Source organism: Physeter macrocephalus, chromosome 11 (genome assembly GCF_002837175.3).
Source record: "Physeter macrocephalus isolate SW-GA chromosome 11, ASM283717v5, whole genome shotgun sequence".
Taxonomy (NCBI): domain Eukaryota; kingdom Metazoa; phylum Chordata; class Mammalia; order Artiodactyla; family Physeteridae; genus Physeter; species Physeter macrocephalus.
The window spans coordinates 26,196,400-26,219,990 of NC_041224.1; the positions used below are offsets into that span (position 1 = coordinate 26,196,400).

At 44.0% G+C, this 23,591-nt stretch overlaps 1 protein-coding gene across 11 annotated transcripts in view; it reads right to left on the minus strand.

The window, feature by feature from the left end:
• Nucleotides 1-4,660: 4,660 nt before the first annotated feature.
• The window catches only part of CELF2 (CUGBP Elav-like family member 2), a 310,334-nt gene continuing 291,403 nt past the window's right edge, over nt 4,661-23,591 (minus strand). For 8 of the 11 annotated variants that reach the window (XM_024129689.3, XM_024129690.3, XM_028494887.2 and 5 more), the window contains 5 exons: nt 22,240-22,359; nt 16,367-16,564; nt 11,831-11,974; nt 8,512-8,683; nt 4,661-7,144 (listed from right to left, as the gene is read on the minus strand). In XM_024129689.3, the coding sequence (XP_023985457.1) occupies nt 8,556-8,683; nt 11,831-11,974; nt 16,367-16,564; nt 22,240-22,359 (590 nt within the window). In that variant the 3' untranslated portion in view covers nt 4,661-7,144; nt 8,512-8,555. The remainder of the gene's footprint in view (nt 7,145-8,511; nt 8,684-11,830; nt 11,975-16,366; nt 16,565-22,239; nt 22,360-23,591) is intronic. The other 3 variants (XM_007107113.4, XM_024129691.3, XM_007107114.4) reach the window with 2 other exon arrangements.

Below are 23,591 nucleotides of genomic sequence, written 5' to 3' on the forward strand. Positions count from 1 at the left end.
CTAGAAGTTTTTGGTTTGGTGACAAATATATGAGTAGGAGGTTTGGGGTGGGAGGAGGCAGAGACTGGACGAAGCATTTTGGATTATCTGGGGATTTTCATTAACTGTCTCTCTCTGTCCCTCGCTGTCAGGGATGACTAAGGTTTGTTTTATAAAGGATTAGGATGCCTGTGCCATTTTACAAGTAGACGTTTACGACTTTTTCTTCAAATCAAACATCAAGCAAGAAAAACAAATCTAACATAAAACCTCAAAGCAAAAAAATCCAACAGGAAATGCCATTCTGTTCAGACTTACGGCCTGTAGGAAAAATTTCAAAAATATTCCTTCAAAGGACCAAGCAGCAGGCCTCCCATATAAGCTTTGCAACTGTTACAGGATGTCTGTCACATATAGCTTTGAAATTTTACCCTTCTCATCCTGAGTGATCAAACCCCTTCTCTTGCTTTCTCTCATTTTGCAGTCCTGAATAGACCCGCCATTGCTCTCCAGCAGGGTATGGTTCTAGTGTCATCTCATTTTGGAAAAACTTTGGTGCAGACCAGCATTATTCTTGGATCTGCCTTTCTTTTTCGTCCCCTTTCTTCTGAGCCTAAAGAGATCGATCGCATTTAGAAAGGCAGTTGGGTTTTCTAGGTTCGGGCAGATTCTGGACGCTTTCCAGGTGTCTTTTGGTGGCAAAGGGACTGCTCTCTTCTGCCGCGCTCAGCGCCTGGGTAGAGATTTGCCAGCGCCACCAGTAAGGGCATGATTTTCCAAATGACTCTCGCTAAAATGCACCAGGAAGAACTTCCCCCCACTCCATTTTGTTTCCAAAGTCAATTTATTGAATATTAAGTCATAAAGCCAGTGATTATAATTTTAATGAAAAATAACCTGTATCACTCAAGACAGAAAAGAACAAAAATGCCCCTTAGAAACACTGCTTTGAAAAATAATCACATTAACTTTACACACAAGAATCCTTTCTTAAGCTTTATTTAAGAAATCGAGTACTATATAGTTCAATATATATAAGACACATCCAGTATTGTGTTCCTGATAGCAAGTGCATAGATTTTGTTAAGATATCATTTTCACTCGATATAAACGTTTCATGGTCACATGAAGATAATATTCCCAGTGATTTTGCCCAAGCATGAGAGGAGAAAACAGAACACAGCAGAAATAGTGAACTACAACAGAGATGAAAAACAAAAACAGCGAATTAGCAGAACAGTCGATTCCTGATAAGTGAATAAGCTGATTGTTTGGTCACAATGTTTTTATTCACTTATCAGGAACGATTCACAGTACATTAATGTTCACTGTGTTTCCTAGCCTGCCAGCTAAGAGTGCCAGCCCGAGATTGCTCGTAACTGCTGTGGGCTGTGCAGATATGTGGCTTCCATTAGCAAGGTAAACGTTGACAGGTCTGTCATTTCCCAAGGTGGTCCATGTATGGCAAGCAGATACACCTTGCTGACACTGCGGTGGTGTTTTACAGAATCCAAAGGGTAAGTGTGAATTTAGGCAGGGACAAACTTTACAGCCTTAAGTGCTTAAGGGAACTAGCATTTTTGTCCCCTTCTTTGGAGAATTATTGTGTTGTTTTTGCAAAACAACAAAAAAAATCTGGCTTTGTCTTTCCCTTCTTTTTCTTAGCATGAGTATTTTGCCTTGTGCCAAATGGTGGACCTATATACTTATATGACTTAAATATTTAAAAAGTAAACACTTGCATCTTGGAAAGAATCGATCACCCTCTTTACCCCCTTCTCCCCTCCCTCACACCCTCCCCCCTCCCCCCCCCAAATAACATACAAGAAAGAAAAATCACACCCATAGCCATCTTTTCCCACTAATGTAAGCAGTGGGTTTTCAGAGGCAAACTGATGAAGGCTCTGATGAGATTTAAAGCAGAAGTATTGGCAGGAAGTCAGCTCTCATCTGTGCAGGTTTAGAGCTGGTGGAAGTTACTTCACTGAGGTGTTCGGCCTATGGGGGAAAGAGCCTCCTTCCCTCCGCCTCACCGGCCCCTCTGTTGTTGAGCCGACTGGAAAAGACAGTCTAGGGGTCAGAGGGGCTGCCGAAACCGGAGGGTGAGGAGCCTGAGCACCTGCAGGGAAAATCTCATTGGCGGCCAGAGGAAGGCTGCCGGTGCTGGGTGGCCTGAGTTGGACAGAGCTTGTGCGTCTGGAGAGTTGGAGGGAGAGGTCAGGCAGGGAGCAGACGTCAGTGGAATCTTGTAAGAGCACTTGGAGAGCAGTCAGATTCCTGAGCAGGAGAGATGGGCAGGAGGGAGGAGGGCCTGTGGCCTCAGCTTGCAGGGCACACAGGGAGTGGCTGTCTTCTCTAGTTCTCTTTTTGCTAGCTGGGCTTGGGGCGGTCGTGGGGGACAAGGCTTTGTACAAAATACACGCTCTTTCCGGAAGGAGTGTGTGGATGTATGTGGCCTTCTTGGCTTTCATTTGGAAATGGATGATATAGTATGAAGTCTTGGGCATGAGAAACTTTACCTCTTCCCCCTCCCATCCCACCAGACTGAGTAGAGCTTCCATTTGAGCCCTTGCAAGTTTTTCTTTTCTCTTCCACTAGTTTTAATAATTAAAGCTGCCCCTGGATTCAGTTAGCTCTAAAAATAAATAATTACTTTTCTATACATATCATCTATTGATTGATGGCAACGCATAGATTTAAATTTAACACCTTTCACATCTATTCATTCATTCACCAGGTAAGTAAGTTTTATTTTTTCTTCCCTTGAGAACTCACCTCTTTTAAAAAATAAATGTAACTGGTTTCTGAGAAGAGTTTGATGGTAGTGATGTGCCTTTGGACTCATGGGCAGGCAGAAGAAACCCCAGCTCTGCTGCTTCTCTTCTGAAGCTTATGCAGCAGAGCAGAGCCATTTTTAATGATGTGAAGAACTGCATACACATACCCAAGGGAAGGGGAGAGAGGGGCGGAGAGAAGGAAATAAATATATACCAGTGTGGTGAGAAGACCGGGTAAGGTCTTGGCAAATCCAACTCTGTAGGTGGACCATAGAAATAAGTATAAATCTTGGAAGCAGTGGTTAAAATAGGCTGTTGTACATAAATTAGAGGTGGCTGGTGTGTAGTTGTTTCCCCCTTCCCCAAATCAGATATTCACTTAGGTGGAATCGACTGTATCTTATTACACAACATATAGAAAAAAACATACGTGAAACAGTGAGGTGTGTAGATGTATCACCAACATATAATGACTACCAACAATACAACACTCAGAGAGAGAAACAAGTATTAGGAAAATGGTTTAATATTGGAGACAGAAGCAAAAAACTGCATCACACAATAACATACGTTACAAAAATAAGTTTGACTGTTTCAACTACACGGTTATGTTCACAATGAGGACAGAAGAATCAGAAAAAACTTTGATCTAAACAGCAAAAAAGCAAACCCCTAAAGTTTTAACTAATACATTTATCCACTTAAAGTGACTGAGTACTTCTAAATCTAATTACCTTATTGTGTAACTGCACAATACAGAATAAAAAGTGAAACTTACCGCTGTATTTTAAGACAAAATTCTAATGCTAGATATAAGCAAAGGGAAAAAAGAAATCAAGCCAAAGTTTTTAATTCTCAAAAGAAGAGCAACTTTCTTTCTGTCAACCACAAATCAAACTTGAAATCAGTCATTGTCAGGGGGCCCACTAGAGTAAGCCACAAAAATTTCCATTTTTTTTAATCTCCAGTATAAAAAGTTCCACTGGTACAAAATGCGTAAGTACAATCAGTTGTAGAAATAGGAAAGCCTGCGTATTTTTTTTTGGCTCAAATTCCATCAAACAACAAAATCCAAATGCATCAATAAAACAGAAACAATACTCAAATGGTCTTACAGTTTTCCACTAGGTTGCATTAACTTTGGCTTTTCTCAGACAATATTTAAAAACTATTTTGTAATTCTAAACAAAATGATATTATTCATCTACAAACAATTCTCACAGCACAAAAAAACACAAATACATTTTTTTTGTATGACATTATTCAAAAAGGTAATGAAACTACAGGTTTTTTTAAAATTTTATTTCTTCTTGTTAATTAGCACTTAAGATAATAAAAACAGAAACAGTAAAATGAGTCCAGAGTAGCACAAGCCAAAGAACTGTAACCCCTATGGTGAAAGAAAGATGAACTTGTTACGCCTTTGAGGACTGCCATTTGATCGCAATTCTCTAATTTAGTTTAAAAATGACTATTGTCTACACTTGATTTTAAAAAAAGCAGTTTCCCTGTATTTGTTTTTTCTTCTGGCACAGGCCCTTCGCACCCTTGCAGCTTTTTCCTTTTGATATTAAAAGAGAAAGTGAAGAAAAGGACAACTTGTCTTTGAGGAGGGTTATCTTTTTAGCAGTGAAACATGGCCCCCCCCCCCAAAAAAAAAAAAGGACTTTCCCTGTAACAGTACAGTCTGTCTTGGTTGCCTGCAGAATAAACAAACACTCACTCAGCTCTAAGTGCCCACCCTGAGCCTCTTGTCAAGTGCACTCAGCTCCTGTGGGGGAGATGCAGGCGGCAGGAGGAGGGCACCGGAGCACTTCTGGCTTCAGTGAAGAAATGGGAAAAAATGGTCTAAGATTTATGTATACTTGATAAGAGGTTCTAAACGAGACAGTCTAGGAAATTCAAATGGTGTTGTCTTGTGTTCTTATGGATGTATCTCTGTACCACCATATTATCATCTACACAAGAGAGAGACAAGTGCGATAACCTCTATTATTCAGCTGCTTGCTGCAGGAAGTACAAAATAGCCCTCGAAGGATGAAGGAAGGCCCCAGCAGTAGTAAACACGTGTGTGAGGATAATACAGATCATTTCATTGTAAGTGCATGTGCTGTTAAGAAGGAAACTTTTTTTTTTTTTTTTTTTTTTTTTTTGCATCATTAGAGGCTAGTCCTTTCCATCCCAGGGCTATCACATCCACACACATATTAAACCAAACAGGGTGGTGAGCGGGAAAAGGAGGAAGGAAATGGAGCCAGCAGTTTCTGAGCTCCATTAGAGAGACAAAGAAGCTTCCAGAAAGGAGTGTGTTTTGGGACTGTGGGGATGACTCTGGGGTTTGTCAGGACAGCAAGAGACCTGCTCACATGAAGTGAAAGTCAAAGAAATATGGCGCTTTTAGAAAGTGGCAGCAGGAACGGGTGCTAGGTATTTGGTCAGTAACTGTGATGAAGAACTGAGTCTGCCTTTGACGGTCAGTCCCCTTTAGATGCATTCGATTCAAAAGAAACAAAAAGGCAGGGAAAAGGACTGTCAACTTCTAACTCCAGACACCTGGCTTATTCAGAGGTATCCACTGCACAATGGCTGATAAGAAATATTAATTTGGGAATATGTAAGAAACAAAACCAAAAAATCCCTCAAAAGACTACCCCATCATCACAAAGCCGTTTAACTGGAAGGTATGTGAAATTATTCTAAACTGGAACATACCGCTAACCTGATCTCAAAAGCATATTGAATTTAAGGTTTATTTAGGTGCTTGACTAGCTACTGTTCCCCTCAGAAGGTTTATCCAGTAAACTATTTTTAAAGTGTATTTTTTTTCCTTTCTTTTGGCTCTCAACCAAAGGATAAAGTAGTAGTAAAGACAGAAACAACTCAAAGATATATGCAGGAAAAAAAAATCCAAATTAGAAACACCCCAAAACAAACGAAAATGATGACAGCATAAAAAGTTAACATTCCAGATAGCGCTGGGTAGAAAGGGTTAAAAGTTCAAAACTTTCTCACCTTAGAGGTTTCCATATATCATGAAGAAAATACATTGTGAGGTTGCCGTCACAGCATTGATGTTCAGAGTGGTTAAAAAAGTGAGACATGGGCACTTATACAATGTCTTACAAAAAACATCATAGAGAAATAACAAACAATAACAATTTCAGGCAACAAGACCACAGGATAGCAAGTTAACAAACTTTTTAACCTCTTTTTTTTTGTTTTTTGTTTTTTAAATATTAGGGATTTATACAAAACACATAATAAAATACCCATGTTATCAAATTACTTCTCACAAGAAACACACTGAAGCTCTAGGAAGGAAGTACCTTTGGAATTTGGCACTATATATTTTCACTTTTTTTCTTTAAAAGAAAAAAAAAAATCACATTTTGCTGAACACAAACACATCTAAATAGTCCACAAAAAAAAAAAAAATGACATCAATGCCTTACAAGCCAACACAAAACTTACTCTGGAATAGGTTTTCTTTTTTCCCTCACATGAAATTTTTTGTAAGCAAACAATTTTTTTTTGAAATTCTTTTTTGTTTTAAGTAAACCAATTCTAAACTTGTCTTATCAACAAAGAACATTAAGACCATAAGACTCATGATGAAACCACAACTTAATTCACAGAAGCACCAACGTAACACAGTTTACAGTAACCTTTCTCCTGTACATTGAAACAGTATAAAATATAGGTAATTTCATGTGCATTAAACCATGGATTGTCTAACTGTGAGTCAGTTCAGCAAAAGGTGACACAAATAGGTAGCATTTGCCCCAAAACAGGGTAAATATTTTTCTTATACTAATCTACAAAAAGTGGTTCTATATATATATCTTAATGAGAAAGTGAGCCACCTAAAATGGCCTTATCAAAAAACTTTACACTGCCTGAAAAATGTAAAAACTATTACAGACCTCTAGAGACTTAAAATCAGACAGTTTTTTTCTCAAACTGTTTTTGGAAGTAGTCTGTTAGAAACCAACATTCTGTGTCCCTGGACACATATTGCTATTGTTACCAGTGACCGGGAAGAATGCCAATCCCTGTATAATACTTTCAAGTCTGTTTTATGAAAAGAAAAGAAAAAAAAAAAGAAACATTTTTGCCACAGGTTTTTTTCCTATTATTAATTTGTGTAATAATAAATTTCAGTCTTGCATGAATGCAGCAATGTTTTTCACATTGACTTCCCAGAATTCATAGCTAGATGAGGTCACATGCAAATTTCAAAGGTCAAACTAGATCAAAGGTCAGTAGGAGAACCAAATATGATGTGAGGTCAGAAAGACATCAGAAACAATGACGGGACGATGAAACTTTTTTTTGAGACGCCACAGGGACATGCTAGGCAAACGGTGAACTAACGGGCATGAAGATGTCTAGGGAGAAAACAGGGAGAGTAAAAAGTTACACAGAATCTACGCAGCAGCAACAAAATCACTCTTCAGGGTGCAGGAGAAAAACTAATGCAAATCTTAGGTCATTAGGGAGTCTACGAGCCATCCACGTAATTTGCATTTCTTACACTCTTTATCCACAGCACAAAGGAACCCAAGAGAATCCATCCGGAGAGGGAGAGGGGATGGATTCTGGGTGTGTTGGGGTGAGGGGCTGGCAAAGGATGGGGAGAGGGTCCAGTTTCAACGAATGTAACAGATGGGGAAAGTCAGACGACTGAACTGTAAACTAGATAATGGCAGTTACGAACAAAATCATCAGACAGATACAGACACCGAGAGGATAAAGCATGGACTTGAGGCCTAGGGTTCAACGGTGAAAAAAAGCCCATTCCTAGAACGATTCCTCTAGAGACTACTTCAGAAGGATCTGGCTAGCACAGAGAGCTGCTCTTTAGGTACCCAATAAGTTAACAATAGGCAATAAATAACTTCCATTATTTCTGAGGCAGTAAAAATTTTGTACAAAAATAGAAATGCTTTTTTTACAAATAAAATTTACAGGCCTGTGGCTTTCTTTTTATGTAGTATTTATGTATTACTTATTTATTATTAAATTTATCTTTCAAGAAACATCAAGTATTTTCACTCATTTTTAATTTTTAAACCCTGTAGCTTTAAGAAACAGATCTCTAAATCTTTTTTTACATTAATCCTTTCTAAAAACTAAAATAAAACAATAACAAAATAGACAACCAGTGTAATAATCTGACCAATAAATGTCATGTTTCTTTGAACCCTAAAATAAAATCCTACTTATTAAAACAAACCAAATGTAGTGGAAAGACATTTTGTATTGTTTTTAAGTGCTTCTCCTGGCTTTTCTCTCGCGCTAGGCCACCGCCTTACCCTCTATGAACAGCTGGCGCCCCTCTGCGGGGTGGGCGCGGGCAGGAGGGGCGAATTCTCCAGGCAGTGCTCTGGGGCACGGGGTGGGGGTGGGGAGGGGTCTCAGAGTTAGAATTGCACGTTAGCCTTTGTTTGCCTTTTAAGTTGTTAAGATGTCATTTACTGTGTATGTGTTTTTCTTTAAAAAAGCAAAAAAACAAAAAACAAAAAAGGTAAAAGGAGATTCAAATTGCAAAACAAAGGAGAATACAGTGGCACAAGTGGAGGAGGAGTTTACTCGATAGAAACAAGGTAGCCCGAGTTTATGGCGAACTGGGTAGGGGGCCGGGAGGGGGTAATGGAGGCCTTATTGTAAAAATAACCGTCTCTCTTGGTAAAAGTTGGCAATGTGGTCCTCCTCTGCCTTTCCTGTTGAGCCCAGGCTGGCTCGTGGGACTTACCCTAAGAAAGCTAAAATAAGAGCAGGGAGCCTCTGGGGTTAGGATCAGTAAGGTTTGCTGTCGTTTTTGGAGCGCTTCAGCTGGACCTTCAAGCGTTTCATGCCAATCTGAAAGCCATTCATAGCCTGGATAGCAGCTTGCGCAGACACGGGATTGTCGTAGCTAACAAAACCTGGAAGACACAAGCGGAAGGAGGGCGGGACTCAAGATGGAGAGGCGGGGGAGCAAAGGAGGGTGGCTGCAGATGCTAAGTGACACGTGCCCAGCCTGCGGTCTTGGGTCAGCTCTACTCAGTTCATGGACTACAGGTCATGTTTTAGGGGCAACACTGGAAACATCCACTGAGAAGCAGTGGAGAAGCTGGCTGGACCGGTAACTTGCTGTCATGAGAACAAAACCCCTCTGCAGAAGGCTAAAATCTCAAACATTGAGTCAGTTTAGTCTGTTTACTGATTTCAGTCAAACCTGTTTGTGTTTAAAGTCCCTTAGAATCCTGAACGAGCCTCCAGTAAATCAGTAAGTGCTGCTCCTAGAAGCAGTGGTACAAATATTCTAGGTCTCCAAGGGCCCCCAGAGGCTCACATGCCCCAACCAGGTGAGGTTCAAAAGCAGGATAACTGAGGGAAGGGCTGCATAACCGGTAGGCTGCCCAAGAAAGACCCTGACTGTTTCCATTCCAATTCTCCATGTATACAGGACGGGGTCAGTTGGTGAATGAACTCTAGAATAATTTGTACTTGATTTTTACCACTTGGAGCTGTTACTGAGAGGAACCTAGGGGCCCAGGGGAAATGCTGTGCCAGTTCTCCTTATCTCAACTTCCATTTTCAAAGCTCCAGTGAATTCAGCGGAATGGAAGTTGCTACCTTGTATCCCCAGCTGTCCCGGAGAATAAACAGTCTAAACAGCTCAGGGCTTCACAGCCATCCTGACATACTTCCCACCACCTTTCTCTGTACCAACACTCTGGACGCTTCTGACGACCACCCAGGCTCTGCCAAAACCCAGAAACAGAATTCTGACCACACAGTTTTGTTTCAGCACTGGGGGCAGGGGTTACATGCAAAAGTTTCTTCAGTTAATGCTAGTGCAAAACTGTTGTCCCTACTTACTTTTGTTGTTGAAAGGAAGGTATACTGATTGGACTTCAGCTCTGACCATCCACTGTTCAGAAGGTTTTATACCAAGTTCTCCATCTATCTACTATTAAAGTATAAAGCTAAGGAGGACATTCCTTTACAAATTAGGGGAGGAAGAAAGGGACATAAATATACCTTTAGCAGAGTTCTCAGCTGATAAAAATAGGCATAGAGTATAAGCAGAATAGCTTCTCATAGGCTGCCTGTATGCAAAATGGTGGTTTAAATTTTTATTAAATTTAAATTCCCAATAAATGTGATCTTGAATCTAAGATTTTTGCTGATTTTCTCCTTTCCTCCTAGGTCTTATCCAGAGGTAGCAAGATGATTGAAGAATGGAAAGGGGTCAAGGGCAAAGTGGATAACAAAGCCTGGCCAAGAGCTTAGGATGAAGAATGGGGTACCACGTTATGACTAGCAAACCTGGGACCCCAAGAAGTTAGGCTGTCTCACCGAGACACCTACGTATGGGATGTTACAGCTTTTTAATAAAAACTGAAAACATAGTGCATAACACTAAGTACAGTTGTCTGACGCATTATTATGAACACAGCGGTTAAGGAGTTTGGGGGCTGATATAATCTCTTTTCAAGACAGTAAATATTTTCTCAAAATCAAACCATGAACTACAATCCTTTTTCTAATCTCCAAATAAGCTCAGGACATTGTTTAGCAATGAGGACTGTAAATGCCTGGCTGGAAGCCTCGTTCAGGGAAGCTGCCAACGGGGAGCGCTTACCGAGCCGTGCACACACCCCATATAACAACTTACTTTCCATCCCACTCTCTCGCGAACCACTACAAGGGCGCTTATATACCTGTAATGGGTTCAGGCTAGCAGCCTGTCCACCTGGATAAAAACAGTGACTTGAAATGGCTGACACGCTAGTTCCCCCAACAACAGAGGCTTCAGACCTTCCTGGGTGACAGCACGGAAATCAGAAGGACGTTACGCGAGCGGAGTTTCAGAAGCCAGAGCACTCTCTTTAGACTGGCCGCCCATCACCGGTCAGCCGAGCGCCAAGTCTGAGTTTGTGCCTCTGCAAGAGCCGTCCCCACCTTCCCTCTGATGCTTTCCTTTTCACCGTGGCACACTTCTCTTTGTTCTCCTCCGCCCACATCTGTTCTACTTTATTTTGTTTTGTGCTACTCTTAGCACCTATGACCAATGTGAGTCATTAAATTGGAGGAGTGATTAAAGCAAATGTTACATCTCAAACTGGGCCAGAACTTGCCAAGTGAGAAATATATACTCTGAACATTCTAGCCTCTCAACTACTTTGGGGAACACAAGGGTTCAAAAAATAAAACAAGAACTTGACTGAATGAATGTTCTCCTCCTCTGTAAAACATAAGGGCATGCAGTGAGCCTGCCCTGCTCTCTGAGGGAGCGGAAACGTCCCAGGGAGCCAGAGTCCAGGCTGCGTGAGGAAGGAGACCGTGACAGCTCGGGCCACCGAGGAGCTGGGACGTCCAGTGTTCTGAGAACACCTGCATCTCCTGCGCTCTCCACCCACTCAGGCAGCCACTGCAGATCCCAGCATCCCAGCACACCGACGTCACCACGAGCTAAACCAGCCACTGTCCCTGGGCTCCCGGAGCTGCAATGTTGGGCGTGGCCTGAGCGCACCCCTACTGTGAAGGTGTGTGCATTGATGAGTGTGTTTTTATGTACATCCAGATGCTGAACAATAAGCCCCCAATACACTGTGCTGCCTACACCCACAGGGTCTGAGTCCTAGTGGACCTGGAAGGGTATGGAGTTTGTGGCAAAGTGTCTGCAGTGCCATTCTGTATCAGGAGTCTCCACTACACTACAGTCCGTAAACTACTTCCATCCGGTGAAGCCTGTGGTTCAAACTGGGGGGCCCGAAGAGACTGCTGCTGGTCAACTATGAAAGGTGATTAGTTATAGGTAGTAAGACCCTTGAGTACAGTACAGAGCATTACCTACTATATGGGCATTTAATTTCCCAGATCCTTCCTTTCTCCCAGGTCCTTTCTCTCTTTTTGATGAGATGACTTGGCCCAGTCTGCTTACACGGATCCAGACAACCTGGAACCACCACACACATTGAAGGCCCTATCCTGGCATCTAAAATGTTGGCCATTATATTCTCCTTCCCATGACTCCTTACTGGCAGTGCACTGTATATCCTAGCTGGGTTTCTTTTGCATACCAAAGCACTTGCTCAGATTGGTCTGTTTGTCAATGAAGACTTTAGCAGAGATAACATTTCCAAAAGGCATGAACATCTGCAGGATGTCCTGGTCTCCAAACTCCTGTGGAAGGTGGTAAATAAAGAGGTTTGCACCCTCTGGACCTAAAGAGGGGGGAAAAAAAAAATCAGAGTAAGGTATTCTGCATTTCTTAGTTCCCAAGCCTCTTCTTAGGAATGCTTTAACAACAGACGGGCTAAGCACATGGCTTTCCCTCATACAGAGATGGCCACAAGTCCAGTGCTGGTATGTCTTTTAGGACAGGAGTCGTCCTTCACATTTTCCTGACTTCCAAAGAGACACCAGTTAAGAATGGCTTCCTTTTTCATCTATAACCTGTGGGTCACATTTGCTTACTGTGCGTGAGCACATATCTTCGGTCTTCCTGGGCGTGAAGGTGGCAGACGAGGGGTAGAGTCGGGGAGGAGAATGCCGGCATGGGTTTTTCCCACGTGGCCATGTTTTATAGTACGTAGTATACATTCTCTCTTGGATACAGTGTCCTGTGTATTCTAAGCAGATTGCAGCAATTCAGAAGTAATGAATATAGCAGTAATGCTGCTTGGATTTCTCAATCATTTACCTAATTATCCATCCAGTTCTGATTTGGCAGATCTCTTAACACGCAGTCTAATAATCATCTTTCTTAGAAATGACTGGCAATGAGTCAAGGCAGGAAAAAGTAGGTGCTAGAGTCTCACAACTGTGATCAGAATGACACCACTGGGAATTAGCCTTGCAAATTGAGCGCGTGAGGTGCACAAGCCAGAGACTAAGCGAAGCCTGGTTCTTCGCTCTTGACCATCACTTCCAGAGATACAAGGAACGAGGCCAGAGTAGGGGCGATCTTAGCTACACCGGACAGGAGAGCGCTCTTACGTTCCTTTCCATTTCATTCTCCCATCTCTCTAGCCACCTGCAGAAGAACGAGCTGCAGCTTAAAGGAAGCAGAGAGGAGGGAATCCCAACGATTACAGCAGGTCATCACCTTCTACTATGTTACAGGCGAGAATGCTTTCCAGGTCAGAGGGTGCTTGAGGGAGTTGCAGGTCCTTCCCCAGATGGTTCTGGGGAGGCCCCAGGGCTGGATGCCTCTAGGATGTTCTGGGTATGGTGTCTGGGAGAGAAGGGAGCTCATAAAACCGGTGAAGTAGCCAAGCAGCTGGTTCACAGGGCCTTGACTGACTCTCGCAGGAGAGGAGCCAGGACTGCCTACTCCACTGGGAAGCCCCAGGGGCTGGGGGGAGAGTGTCTGTCTGTATGGGCCAAAGAGGAGGAGAACTGGAGTAGAAAGAACTTTGTGACAATAAAAGGGATAAACATTTTTGCAAAGAAAAGTCAAACCAAGTTTCCCTACCCGCCACCCCCCACAATCATAAAAGAAAAAAGTATTCTAATGAATGGGGCTTTTCACAAGGATATCTTGAGGCAAATTTCTGAAGCCACAGAGATGAAGCATTTCTTTCTTAAGTGTTAACATGGCCTCTTCAATTTTCTGTGTTGCTCACAGTTTCCAGGGGCATAGCCATGTTCCAGTGCAAGAGACACAGTTTGTATTTAAAGGGGCACAATTACAGGGTTAGGTCCCCAGATGTTTCTTTGTTTAAAAAACAACAACAACTCTTAAACAGTCAAAACTTAATATGAATAGATGCAAAGCCAAAACACTGGAGGTGGGTGTTTTGAGGGCCACTACGCGTGTGCGTCCCCTGCAGTCTGTCTATCAGGCAGATCTGGTACTGCCCAGACTGGATATGCCTTTTAAATAGAAGGTCCAAATGCACAAATGAGGATTAATGGGGCCCAATCGGAATTGTGAAGTCATCTCACCTCCTGAAGCCTGGGGAGAAAATGCAATTTTAATGCACTATGACAGATTACTGGCTATGCCTGGATAGTCCTGGCCTTCTCGAACGCAGTGCATTCTGAACGTATCCAGGCCAGACAGGGGACTAAGAAAACGGGAAGAAGGTAAGCCCAAGGAGGCTGTCTTTTTCCTCATCACCAAGAAATACTTGGGATTTTGCAAACTGCCAAAGTCATTAACATTAAAATGAGAAAAGGGTGACTGACTTGGTGTGGAAAACCTCTTAATATTCAATGAAGGAGGCTACTGCCATAGACACCAAGGGTAAAGGAACAATTTTTTGAGGGTTCAACCTAGGTGTCTTCCTTCCGTCTCCCTTCAGTAAAGACCTGCCGACCAACGACACATTCCTCAGACCTCTGGTCTAGGTGACTAACTCGCTAGAGCTCGTTCAGTTGTATCATTGGTCCCAGTTGGCTGGGTGTTCGTGTTCATATTTCTCATAGGGCACCTGATGTAGCAGAAAGCACTGGGGGTGTCTGTATCAGACCGCCAGTTGGGATCTGGAGGCTCTACCTAATTCTGTGTGTGTGACATGCCTCCTGCAAACAGAGGGAGATGGGAAGGGTGTGAAAGAGCTCAGAGGATATTTAGGAATGGCAGGAAACGTGGTCAGCTTACCTGAATTTAGATCTGTAGGGATGCCATAACCCTTCAGAAGATTTAGCTGGGGAAAATATTAAAACCATTTCTTTACAAGGCCAGACTGGTTCACTTTCCAGTCGGAAAATATATACCAGGGTACACGACTAAATACATCAAATTGACTCAACTCTCTTGATTAAAGAACAGAACTAAGGAGTAGAAAATCTAAAACTCTGTTTAGTAGTGGAATTCATCATGGGGTCTTTCCTTTGCTTCTCAGTATGACCTGCCTTTTAAATTATGTTTTAGTTAAGCTAATGTTAAGACGGTTTAAATTTCCCGAGCAGAGGTTAACAGGATGAGAAGAAGGTGATCAGAAGAGACATATGAGAAGATGGAAGATGATTTTAAAAGACCTGAACAAACCTGAAACACCATCAAGCACTAACCCATGCTGCTGGTAGCCCACATACCTAAATATAAAGAATCTGGAGCGGGCAGTATTTATCTTAAACTATTTTACATTAATCCCAGAGGATTAATTATTGCACAAGCAGTGCCTAAAACTCAAGGCATAGAAATTTAGGGCAGTGAGCTGGTGTGAAGCAACTTCCGGGCCCGGACTTTCTCCTTAAGCTACTGACTTTCGAGTCTGCTGGTGACAGATGTTTTCTCAGTGACCCAGGTTATACGGTTTGCTGTGAGGCCCTGCTGGGTGAGTGGGAAGTGACCAACACTCTCTAAGACGCACGTGGGGGAGCTGGCTTTTACGATCTCTCCTGAGGACACGGTTATCTGACAGGATACTTCCTACCACCCTCATTTGTCACCGTGGTAGTCAGACCTCAGACACACGGACCTCCATACAGGCTTTCCTTTGGGAAGCCGAGGTATTTATGACATGGGGTCTCCAGACGCCCGGGGAAAACGCAGTTGTCGCAACAGTTGTGCAAGTTCAAAAAAAATCAACAATAACAGTCACAGCTGAGAGGAAAGAAAGTTGAAAGAATGGAACTCAGATTTTCAACTCTCCTCCATTTTTAATGCTGTCACATATAAACAGAAAAACATCTTTCTTTAAAAAAACAAAAACAAAAACACATGAGTATCTTTAAAGCTGTGTCCCTTTTACAATTCCCAACTTAAAAAGAAAAACCCTTCTATTTCTTATAGGACACCATGTTTAAAGTCAAAATACTCAGACAAAAACCAGTCTGGGACTATGGGGTGAGGATATAGGAGAAGGGAAAGAAATTTTAAAAACATCTTCAGCCAGTACTTCCCTATTCTAACATCTTTTCTTGTGTCCAAAACAAGTCAGACAGAGAATAAATATCACAGTGCAGATTCTGCTTTAAAAGCAACTTCAATCAAGGAGGAAGAAGCCAAAAGGAGGAAAGAGAGACAAGCCCTCCCTATTCGGGCCGGCTCATTAACTGCTTTACAATTAGCGTTCGTCTCTTCTTAGCATTCACTTCCTGATGTTTATTTTGCCTTACCGGCAGAGAAGCAAGGCAATCAATCACTTATTTGCTTCCCCAGAAGACCCCTGATTAATCCGAGACTGAGTCAAACCTAAGAGTGGGTTTTTTCATTAACCTGGAAACCATCGCGGACTAAGAGGTGAGCTCCACCATCACGGGGGACGTGGACTGCAGGAGAGCCGGGCCGAGCCCAGCGGGGGCTGCACGACCCACCCCTTCCTCTAACGAGGAGTGTGTGTGGAAGGGGAAAAATGAGAGGTGGCCCTGCTGCCCCGGGAGAGGGTGCTCCCGGCAATTTTTTGATGGCAGCGATCGCTAGGTAACTGCGTATGGCGCACAGAGGGTGAGGACTCCACCTGGACAGGGAGAGGAACAGTAAAGCTAAATACGGCAGGAGAGAAGACTGAAAGGGCCTGTCAGATTTCTTTACGAAAAACCAAACAAACATGAGTAGGAGAAATCAAACAACTGCTTTCTCTCAGGCCAGTGGCTCGGTGCAAGTTCCTTGGAGCGCTGCCCTGGGGGCGAACGCCGCCCTCGGGCCCGGGCCGGGCACGTACCTTCCTTCTGGCTGCCGGCCGCGCTCTGCTGCTGCAGCAGGCTCTGGCTGTACAGCGTGGGCAGCGCCGCGGCCGCGTACTGCTGGATCCCTGAGTAGGCCTGGGTGAGGGCGTCCATGGTGCCCGCCGTGCCATTCGTCAAGCCCGTGGCGCCAAGTCCTCCATTCAGAGCCGCCATACCTGAGAGCATTTGAGCAACTTTACAAAAAACCCAACAATAGAGAAGAGAAACAGCACTTTTCATTAGTGCTTTCCAAAGGAAGTTAGAGAATCATTTGACACAAGTACGACAGCAAGTGCATGCAGCGAGCACACCAATTACACCGACAGGCACTTACAGACAAAATCATGAAGTGACAAATTGTAATCATGGCAGACACACAGATGACCACCGCAAGCCCCTGAGCAACGGTAAGCCTCACTCCCCAGGCCAGTGACGGAATTCACCGAGGAATACAGGGGGCCGGGGCATCGGAGCTCCAGCAGTGCGCTGCTGGCAAGGACTGGGGTTCTCTTTCTGAAGCAGCCGCCTTCTGCCGCTTAGAGCTTGAGAGCATGTAAAAAAAACACTAGTGGCAGAGGCCTGTGACATCTGTACCCTTAAGCCACTTACTGGGCTCTTTGAGGAGCCATGGGATGGCCCCAGGGTTCGAGGGGGAAGGACAGGATTGAAACTGCTCTCCCTTAAGCTATCTGATGAGGAAATGGCAGAGAGCACGAGCTCTGTACTCAGTAAACCAGTGAATCACCAGTTGCACTGACCGGCTTCCTCAACAGCTGAAGGATGCTGTCAGGGACGAGGACCTTAGGGAGAGCCTCGCTGACGGCGAAGAATTAAGGTGCAGGAAGAACGCGGCTCCCTCCCTCCCCTCCGTGTAGCTAACTGAAGCTGCTTGTTCAGTATGAAAGGCTAGAAACGGGATGGGGCTGTTCTCAGCAGCAAACAGACTCACACACAGACACACACACAAACACACACGCCTGAATATTAATCAGTGCCCGGGGAACTGGGGTTTCCGCCAATGAGAGCACCCCGTGCCATGTTTTTCAGTCAACTGAGATGACCCCGTGTCTGAAAAGCTGGATCTTGGCTATTAACCCATGTGAACTGGGTGACGGCCAGCACAGTTTTTTGACTTTTTTCCTTGTCTCCTGGCTGCTCTTTTGCTCTATTATGGTTGTTGACTGTGTCACTTTTTCCCTGAATATGAGTCAAAACAAGTAATACTTTTTAGAGTGTGAACTTTTCTATAAACTCAGGAAATGGAAGAGGTGACATCATAATTGCCTTGAGTTCCCTTTATGATGCAGCCTTTTTTTTTTTTTTTTGAAAGATCTGTTATTGGAAGAACTTAGTGAAAACATTAATGAAAATCTTGAAGGAATTAGGGCTGTTGATTAAGGATGTTAAAATAGCAAAGGTGGTTAACTGAAAAAAATTGTAACTCTAATGAGAACAGAGGACAACTAAGATAAGGGTGCTTAGAAATTATACAGCGGAATCAAATACCAGAATCACCTCAACAGTCCCGTCGTGCTTCGGCTTGCCGTCCACAGGACGCAGGGGCGGGCAGTGTGCTACTTACTCCATCCTGCTTCTGTTCTCCTGACACCTTCATCTCTTAGATTAAAAGGACTACACACAAGATAGAATACAGGAATCTCATGGAGCCTCAGGTCTGGTGTTCTCCCTGGGGGGCTTGAGGGGACAGAAATGGGCCTTGGGTGACATTTGGGGTGGGGCTGGAGTGTCAAGGAAAGCCTGGGGGCCATGAACGTGGAAAGCCAGCTTCCTGAAAAAGAAAGTGATTTCAAGCAGTTCTAGCCGAGACCAACTAAGCTCAAAAGGTGGTGGCCAGCAGAGGTCCTGCTGACGTGGCTTGCAGTTTCTTATTATGAAGGAGTCTATTCTAATTTTTTCTGAGGTGTGTGTTTACCACGGCCAAGGCAGAACAGGTGATTGATTACCAGGTAGAATCTTAAAAACCATCAAAGGAAGATTTCAACTTTTGAGAGTTATTCCTATCAATGATCTAACGTCATTCTGTATTAAACAGCCATTATACTGAAGATAACATTTGTCAATTCAGCTGCTAGTACTTGATTCCATCTAAACACTTTGGACAATCGAAACAGAGGTTTGAAGAAGGTTAGTTGAATAAAATGCTTCCCCTTAAAAGAGCAGGGCTTTCTTTGAAAAGGCCAAACGGATTGGCAAACCTCAACGAGGGAGGGAAGGTCTTTGCAGATAGTCTAGCGATGAAATTAGCGTGCGTCCAGACTACCGCGTGCTTTAACTGAACCACTCTCCCAGGTCCTCCCTGATGGAGTCCCGGGGAGCTGTGAGACTATCGAGTAAACCTGTGAAAATGACCTAGAAGGACCCACCCATCAAGAGGAGCATGAACGTCTGGCGTGGCCGGCATGAAGATGGTGCTGAAAAGCAGAGTCGGAGGCGGAGTGCCACAAGCCAACTACAGTTATCTGCACACCCCTCGGCCAGGCTTTATACCAAAGAAAGAAAGGGCAAAAGTGAGGAATGTATTAATATATTCTCACAGATTTGTATCTATTTGCTGGGATAAATTTTCTTTGGTATAGATGAGATATACCCTTCTAAGCTGCAAGCTGATAATGAGGACTTAGGTCTAAGAAATGTCTAAAATCAGGGTAGATGAATATGAATAGGTACAATTAGTGGCACTTGTACTCATGCCTGTGTTAATAATATGGTCACAAGTGTATGTGACGTTGTATGTGCTTGTGTATGTACCTAACTACATGTATCTTTATATATTCCAATAATACAGATTAAAACAGCAATTTCACAAGGCATACCAAGGGTGACAAGCCACCGCAACGCTATGCCCAAAGCATCGCATCTTTTCTCTCCTTTACATAAAATATTTCCATGAACACTATTCCTCAGGCATTTGTGGCTGGTGATATGCAGATAATCATAACTTTAAACACTATATGGTAAGCCATGTGGAAGAATTAGCTCATTTAAAAAAGGAAAAATAAGGATGTCACTTGACATACATTTAAGCACAAAATCAGATACAGATTCCTGGGTGGATATAACTGCAAAAAATATTTTCTTCATCTTCGTTCAGCTGTTAGTATACGAAACCTGCCTGGAGAACCCTCAACTAATCCGGAAGGGAAAGCTGTTAGTGAACTGCCCACATTCCTTCCTCCTGATCTTGCTGATTTCCGCTTTTAAGCTTTAGAGCGCTGTCCTTTTTTTAGTCCCTCCTTCTATGAGTGTGTAAGGAAGCACAAGGGTATGAAGCTCAAACAGTCTGGTTCAGCTACTGGTCTACCATCCGAAGCTTTATCTTGTGGGGAGCTGAGAGGCCCTCTGGGAGGGAAGGCAGTCAAATTCTCCCAGGATGAGTTGGGAATTAACTGGATTCCATCTACCTACTTTCTCCATGGCTCCTTCGTCCATGGAAAAGAGGTGGCTTTACTCAGAAAACCAGAAAACTCTCCTTACGGTAGCAAGTAATGGCTCCTGGGTGGAGTGGGGGAGGAAACGGTGATGCTATGGAAGCTGTGGCCAACTATTTGTCAAGCTGCCTCTGTCCAGGTAACCGTTTGTTGACTACCTTCTTATCCAGTAGGACAGGTAGCATCATCATGTCTGTTAAGGAAGAGGACACTCTATATTAGAAGGTTTTCTCTCGGTATTTGAGAAAGCAAATCTTAGGCTCCAGGCCGGTGCCGGGATTGTTAAATAGCTCTGATAGTAATTTCCCCAATCAGAAGGAATGTATTTTTCTTTGTGTGTGACTTTTGGTTTGATTAAACATTTTTCAGGTTCATACTGTCTAGTAGGGGTTATTTGAAACTAGAAACAGTCTTAATTTCCCTTGACCTATATATACTTACATTAACCCAGTGGCAACGCATTTAAAAAACAAAACAGTTTAAGGCTGTTTTTCTTGCCAGGAGCAAAACTGCAATAACACAGGTCCCACACAGGAACTACCCACGGTCTCTCCGCCATTCAACACAGTCCCTCTCCAGTCGCTCATGATAACGGTGGGAAAATCCCCGCAAAGGACAACAGAACAGGACGGAGAGAGGCAGGACCACACAGACAACACACAGCGGTCATGAGCACGTGCTGAGGAGGACAGCCATTCCCACTGGCCTGTTACTGTGCAGACCAAGGACAGGCAGGCGATCGAATCTAATTCCTTGTTTTAGGGGAACTAGGTCCTGGGGCAAGAGAAGCAGCAGGAAGGGATGTGTGCAAACACACGTCTGCGACCGAGGGGAAGGACAAGTGAGTTGGAGCGTCTGCAGAACAAGGTCAGAAACAGGAGGCAAGGCCATGAGGGCTGCTGGCAGGAGGGCAGCTGGAGGCAGCTTCACTGCAGTAAAACATTCTGCTGTCACGCGGCCACCACTTCATTCAACACGTGCCTGCTAATCGACAGCTATCTGGTCGGGAAGGAAAGAAATCTTTTTCTTGTCTGCTCTTTTTGGCCTTTGGTCAGATAAAACTCAGTCCAAGGTTATGACTGCTTTCCCCAAAGCATTGGAATAAACGGATTTAATAAAACCTGAACACATTTCCTACCTCTAAATGTATGACTTATCCTCTTATCTGGATTATAAAAGTTAAGTCTTCACTTGGATGAGTTCTAGGTGCTTCTTTACCAAACAAATTGCAAGGTATTCTTTTGGGATGTGAAGATATAGAATTATTGGGGTGGTTTTTTTTTTTTTTGCTTTTAAAAAAACTGTACTGCTTGATCACCCTTTAAAAACTGTACGCTTAGTCAATCATGGCTTAAAATAAGGCAACTTGCCAAGGACCCTTTTCTTAATGCTTAAAATGGGCAGAGGCTGGGTCGCCCGGTAGGTAATTAGGTCCCCGAGTCAGGCTGTCATGGTCCTTCCGGATGTGGCTATTCTCAGGCACGGGGTAGGGGTGCGGGCCCAGGCTGAGGGAAAGGCAACTGAGGTGTCCCTTCTGTGGACCGAGGACCTTCCCCAATTGGAGGGGCCAAGGCTAAGCTCGAGCCTCGAATATGACTCATCCTCTGGCCGGGCACTATTCTCCCCACAGACCTAGAATGCCGGAAATGGGTAGGCTGTGTAGACAGAACTTAGAGGGCTCTGGTGAGTCTGTACGCTTCAGAGCTAAGTAATTCTGTAAGCAACTGGCCTCACTCTGCTTCAACCTGCGTTGGTGGAACGGGGCCCTTAGCAGATGCACTGCTGTAGGGTGACCCCTGACTCCGGGGGCTTGATAAAGACTCCAGATGGTACCTGCGGGGGCGGCTCCTCGCCGCTCAGCCTTGTTTCCTGCTTTCCAAGGCCTCATTTCTCCTCCTGTATAATCGCCACGGACCTTTGGGTTTTAGAGCTGGAGGGGATCCTTAAGATCATCTGATGCAGAACTTTCGATTTTCAGATGGGACCCTGAAGTCCAGCTGGGGGCAGTGATTGGCCTCAGATTCTGCAGGTGACTGGGGGCTGGCCCCATGCGTCCTGATTTCTAGCCCACTGATTTTTCTTCTATAACACACTTCCTCCTCTCAGAAGAAGGGAACCAAACTAGAACCAAACCAAAGCCCTCGAAACCCGCAGATACCTGTCAACCACAGAGACCTATGGCTACGTACACGGTCTACACGTTACAAAAGACTTGGGGTGGTGAGGGTGGGGTATTCCTGGAGACAAAACAAAGGTAGGCAGCCTACGCTTGTCAAAACACGCGCCCCTGCTCCTCCGTCCCAAGCTTCAGCTCTCCCCGTGACGTAGCCTTTTTAGGTGGTCTCTGGCTGGCCACTGTCTGTGGAGAATTTGGGGGGAGGCTGTCCACCAGAGCAGCAGACGCTCACTGTTGATGGTACCTGCTAGTGCATTAATGTTATTCAGTCCGACAGTGGCTCCTGCCAAGCCTTGCAGAGTCCCGAGAGAGGTCAGAGAATTCATGGCTGCACCAGCAGTGGAGTTGGGGGTTGAAGCAGCCACTGCAAAACAAAAGACAGACAGGGAACCCGGGAGAGAAAGCACAGGATGAGTGACAGCCAGCTGGCCCAGGAAGTAGTCTGTCCCCCTCACAGCAGACGGAGCCGGGGAGCCTTCAACCATGGGCAGTCTGGGAGTTGCGCTTAGGGTTTTGGTGTGAAAGACACGGGATCGTCCTTGTGGCAACTGTGACAATGAGATCTGGTGGAAAAAAAGCATCACAGCTCTGCTGTGCCAGCCAGCGAACATGTGCATTGCTGGTTAGTAGGGGACAGTCCAGGGTAGGAAGCCCATCCTCCTGGCTGGCGGGTCCTTCACCAGCCCCACCTTAGAAACCTCTCAACAAATGACCCGCACAAAAAAGGGGGCGGGGAAGGGGGAGTAAAATGGCGTTTCTTGGCTTTCATATTGCTTATGCTTCAGACTTGGCATTTTCTCAGCGAAGCTTTAAAAAAAAAATCCCTGGGTTTGACAGACGACTTCAGGACCCAGGTAGTGGTGCTTACAGAAGCGGGGAGTGATACGCGATAAAACCATTTTGGTCCGAACTCTCCTTCCCCTCTCCCCCTCCCCCTTTAAATAACCGCTTTATTGGAATATAATTTATGTTATAAAATCGACTCCTTGAAAGTATACGATCTACTGATTTCAGTATAGTCACAGAGTTGTACAACCAGCACCACTAAGTTTATAACATTTTTATGACCCTCTAAAGAAACCCATACTCATTAGCACTCATTCTACATTCTCCCCTCTCCCTTGACGCTGCCAACCACTGACCTACTTTCCGTCTCTGTGGATTTGCTTAGTCTGGATATTTCATATAAATGGAATCATAAAATATGTGGTCTTTTGCACCTGGCTTCTTTCACTTAGCAAAATGTTTTCAAGGTTCATCCACGTTGTAGCACATGGCAGTACTTTATCCTTTTTTATTGCGGAATAATATTCCATTGTGTGGAAACACTCCACTTTGTTTATTCATTCATCAGTTGTGGACATTTTGATTGTTTCCACTTTGGGGCTATTATGGATAATGCTGCTGTGAATATCTGTACCCAAGTTTCTGGGCAGATATATCTTCAGTTCTCTTGAGTACATACTTAGGAGTGGGACTGCTGGGTCATATGATAAATCTATGTTTACCATTTTGAAGAAATACTAAAATGTTCTCCAAAGTTGCTGTCCTCCCTAATCCCTTTTTTTTTTTTTTTTTTTTTTTTTTTTTTTTCGG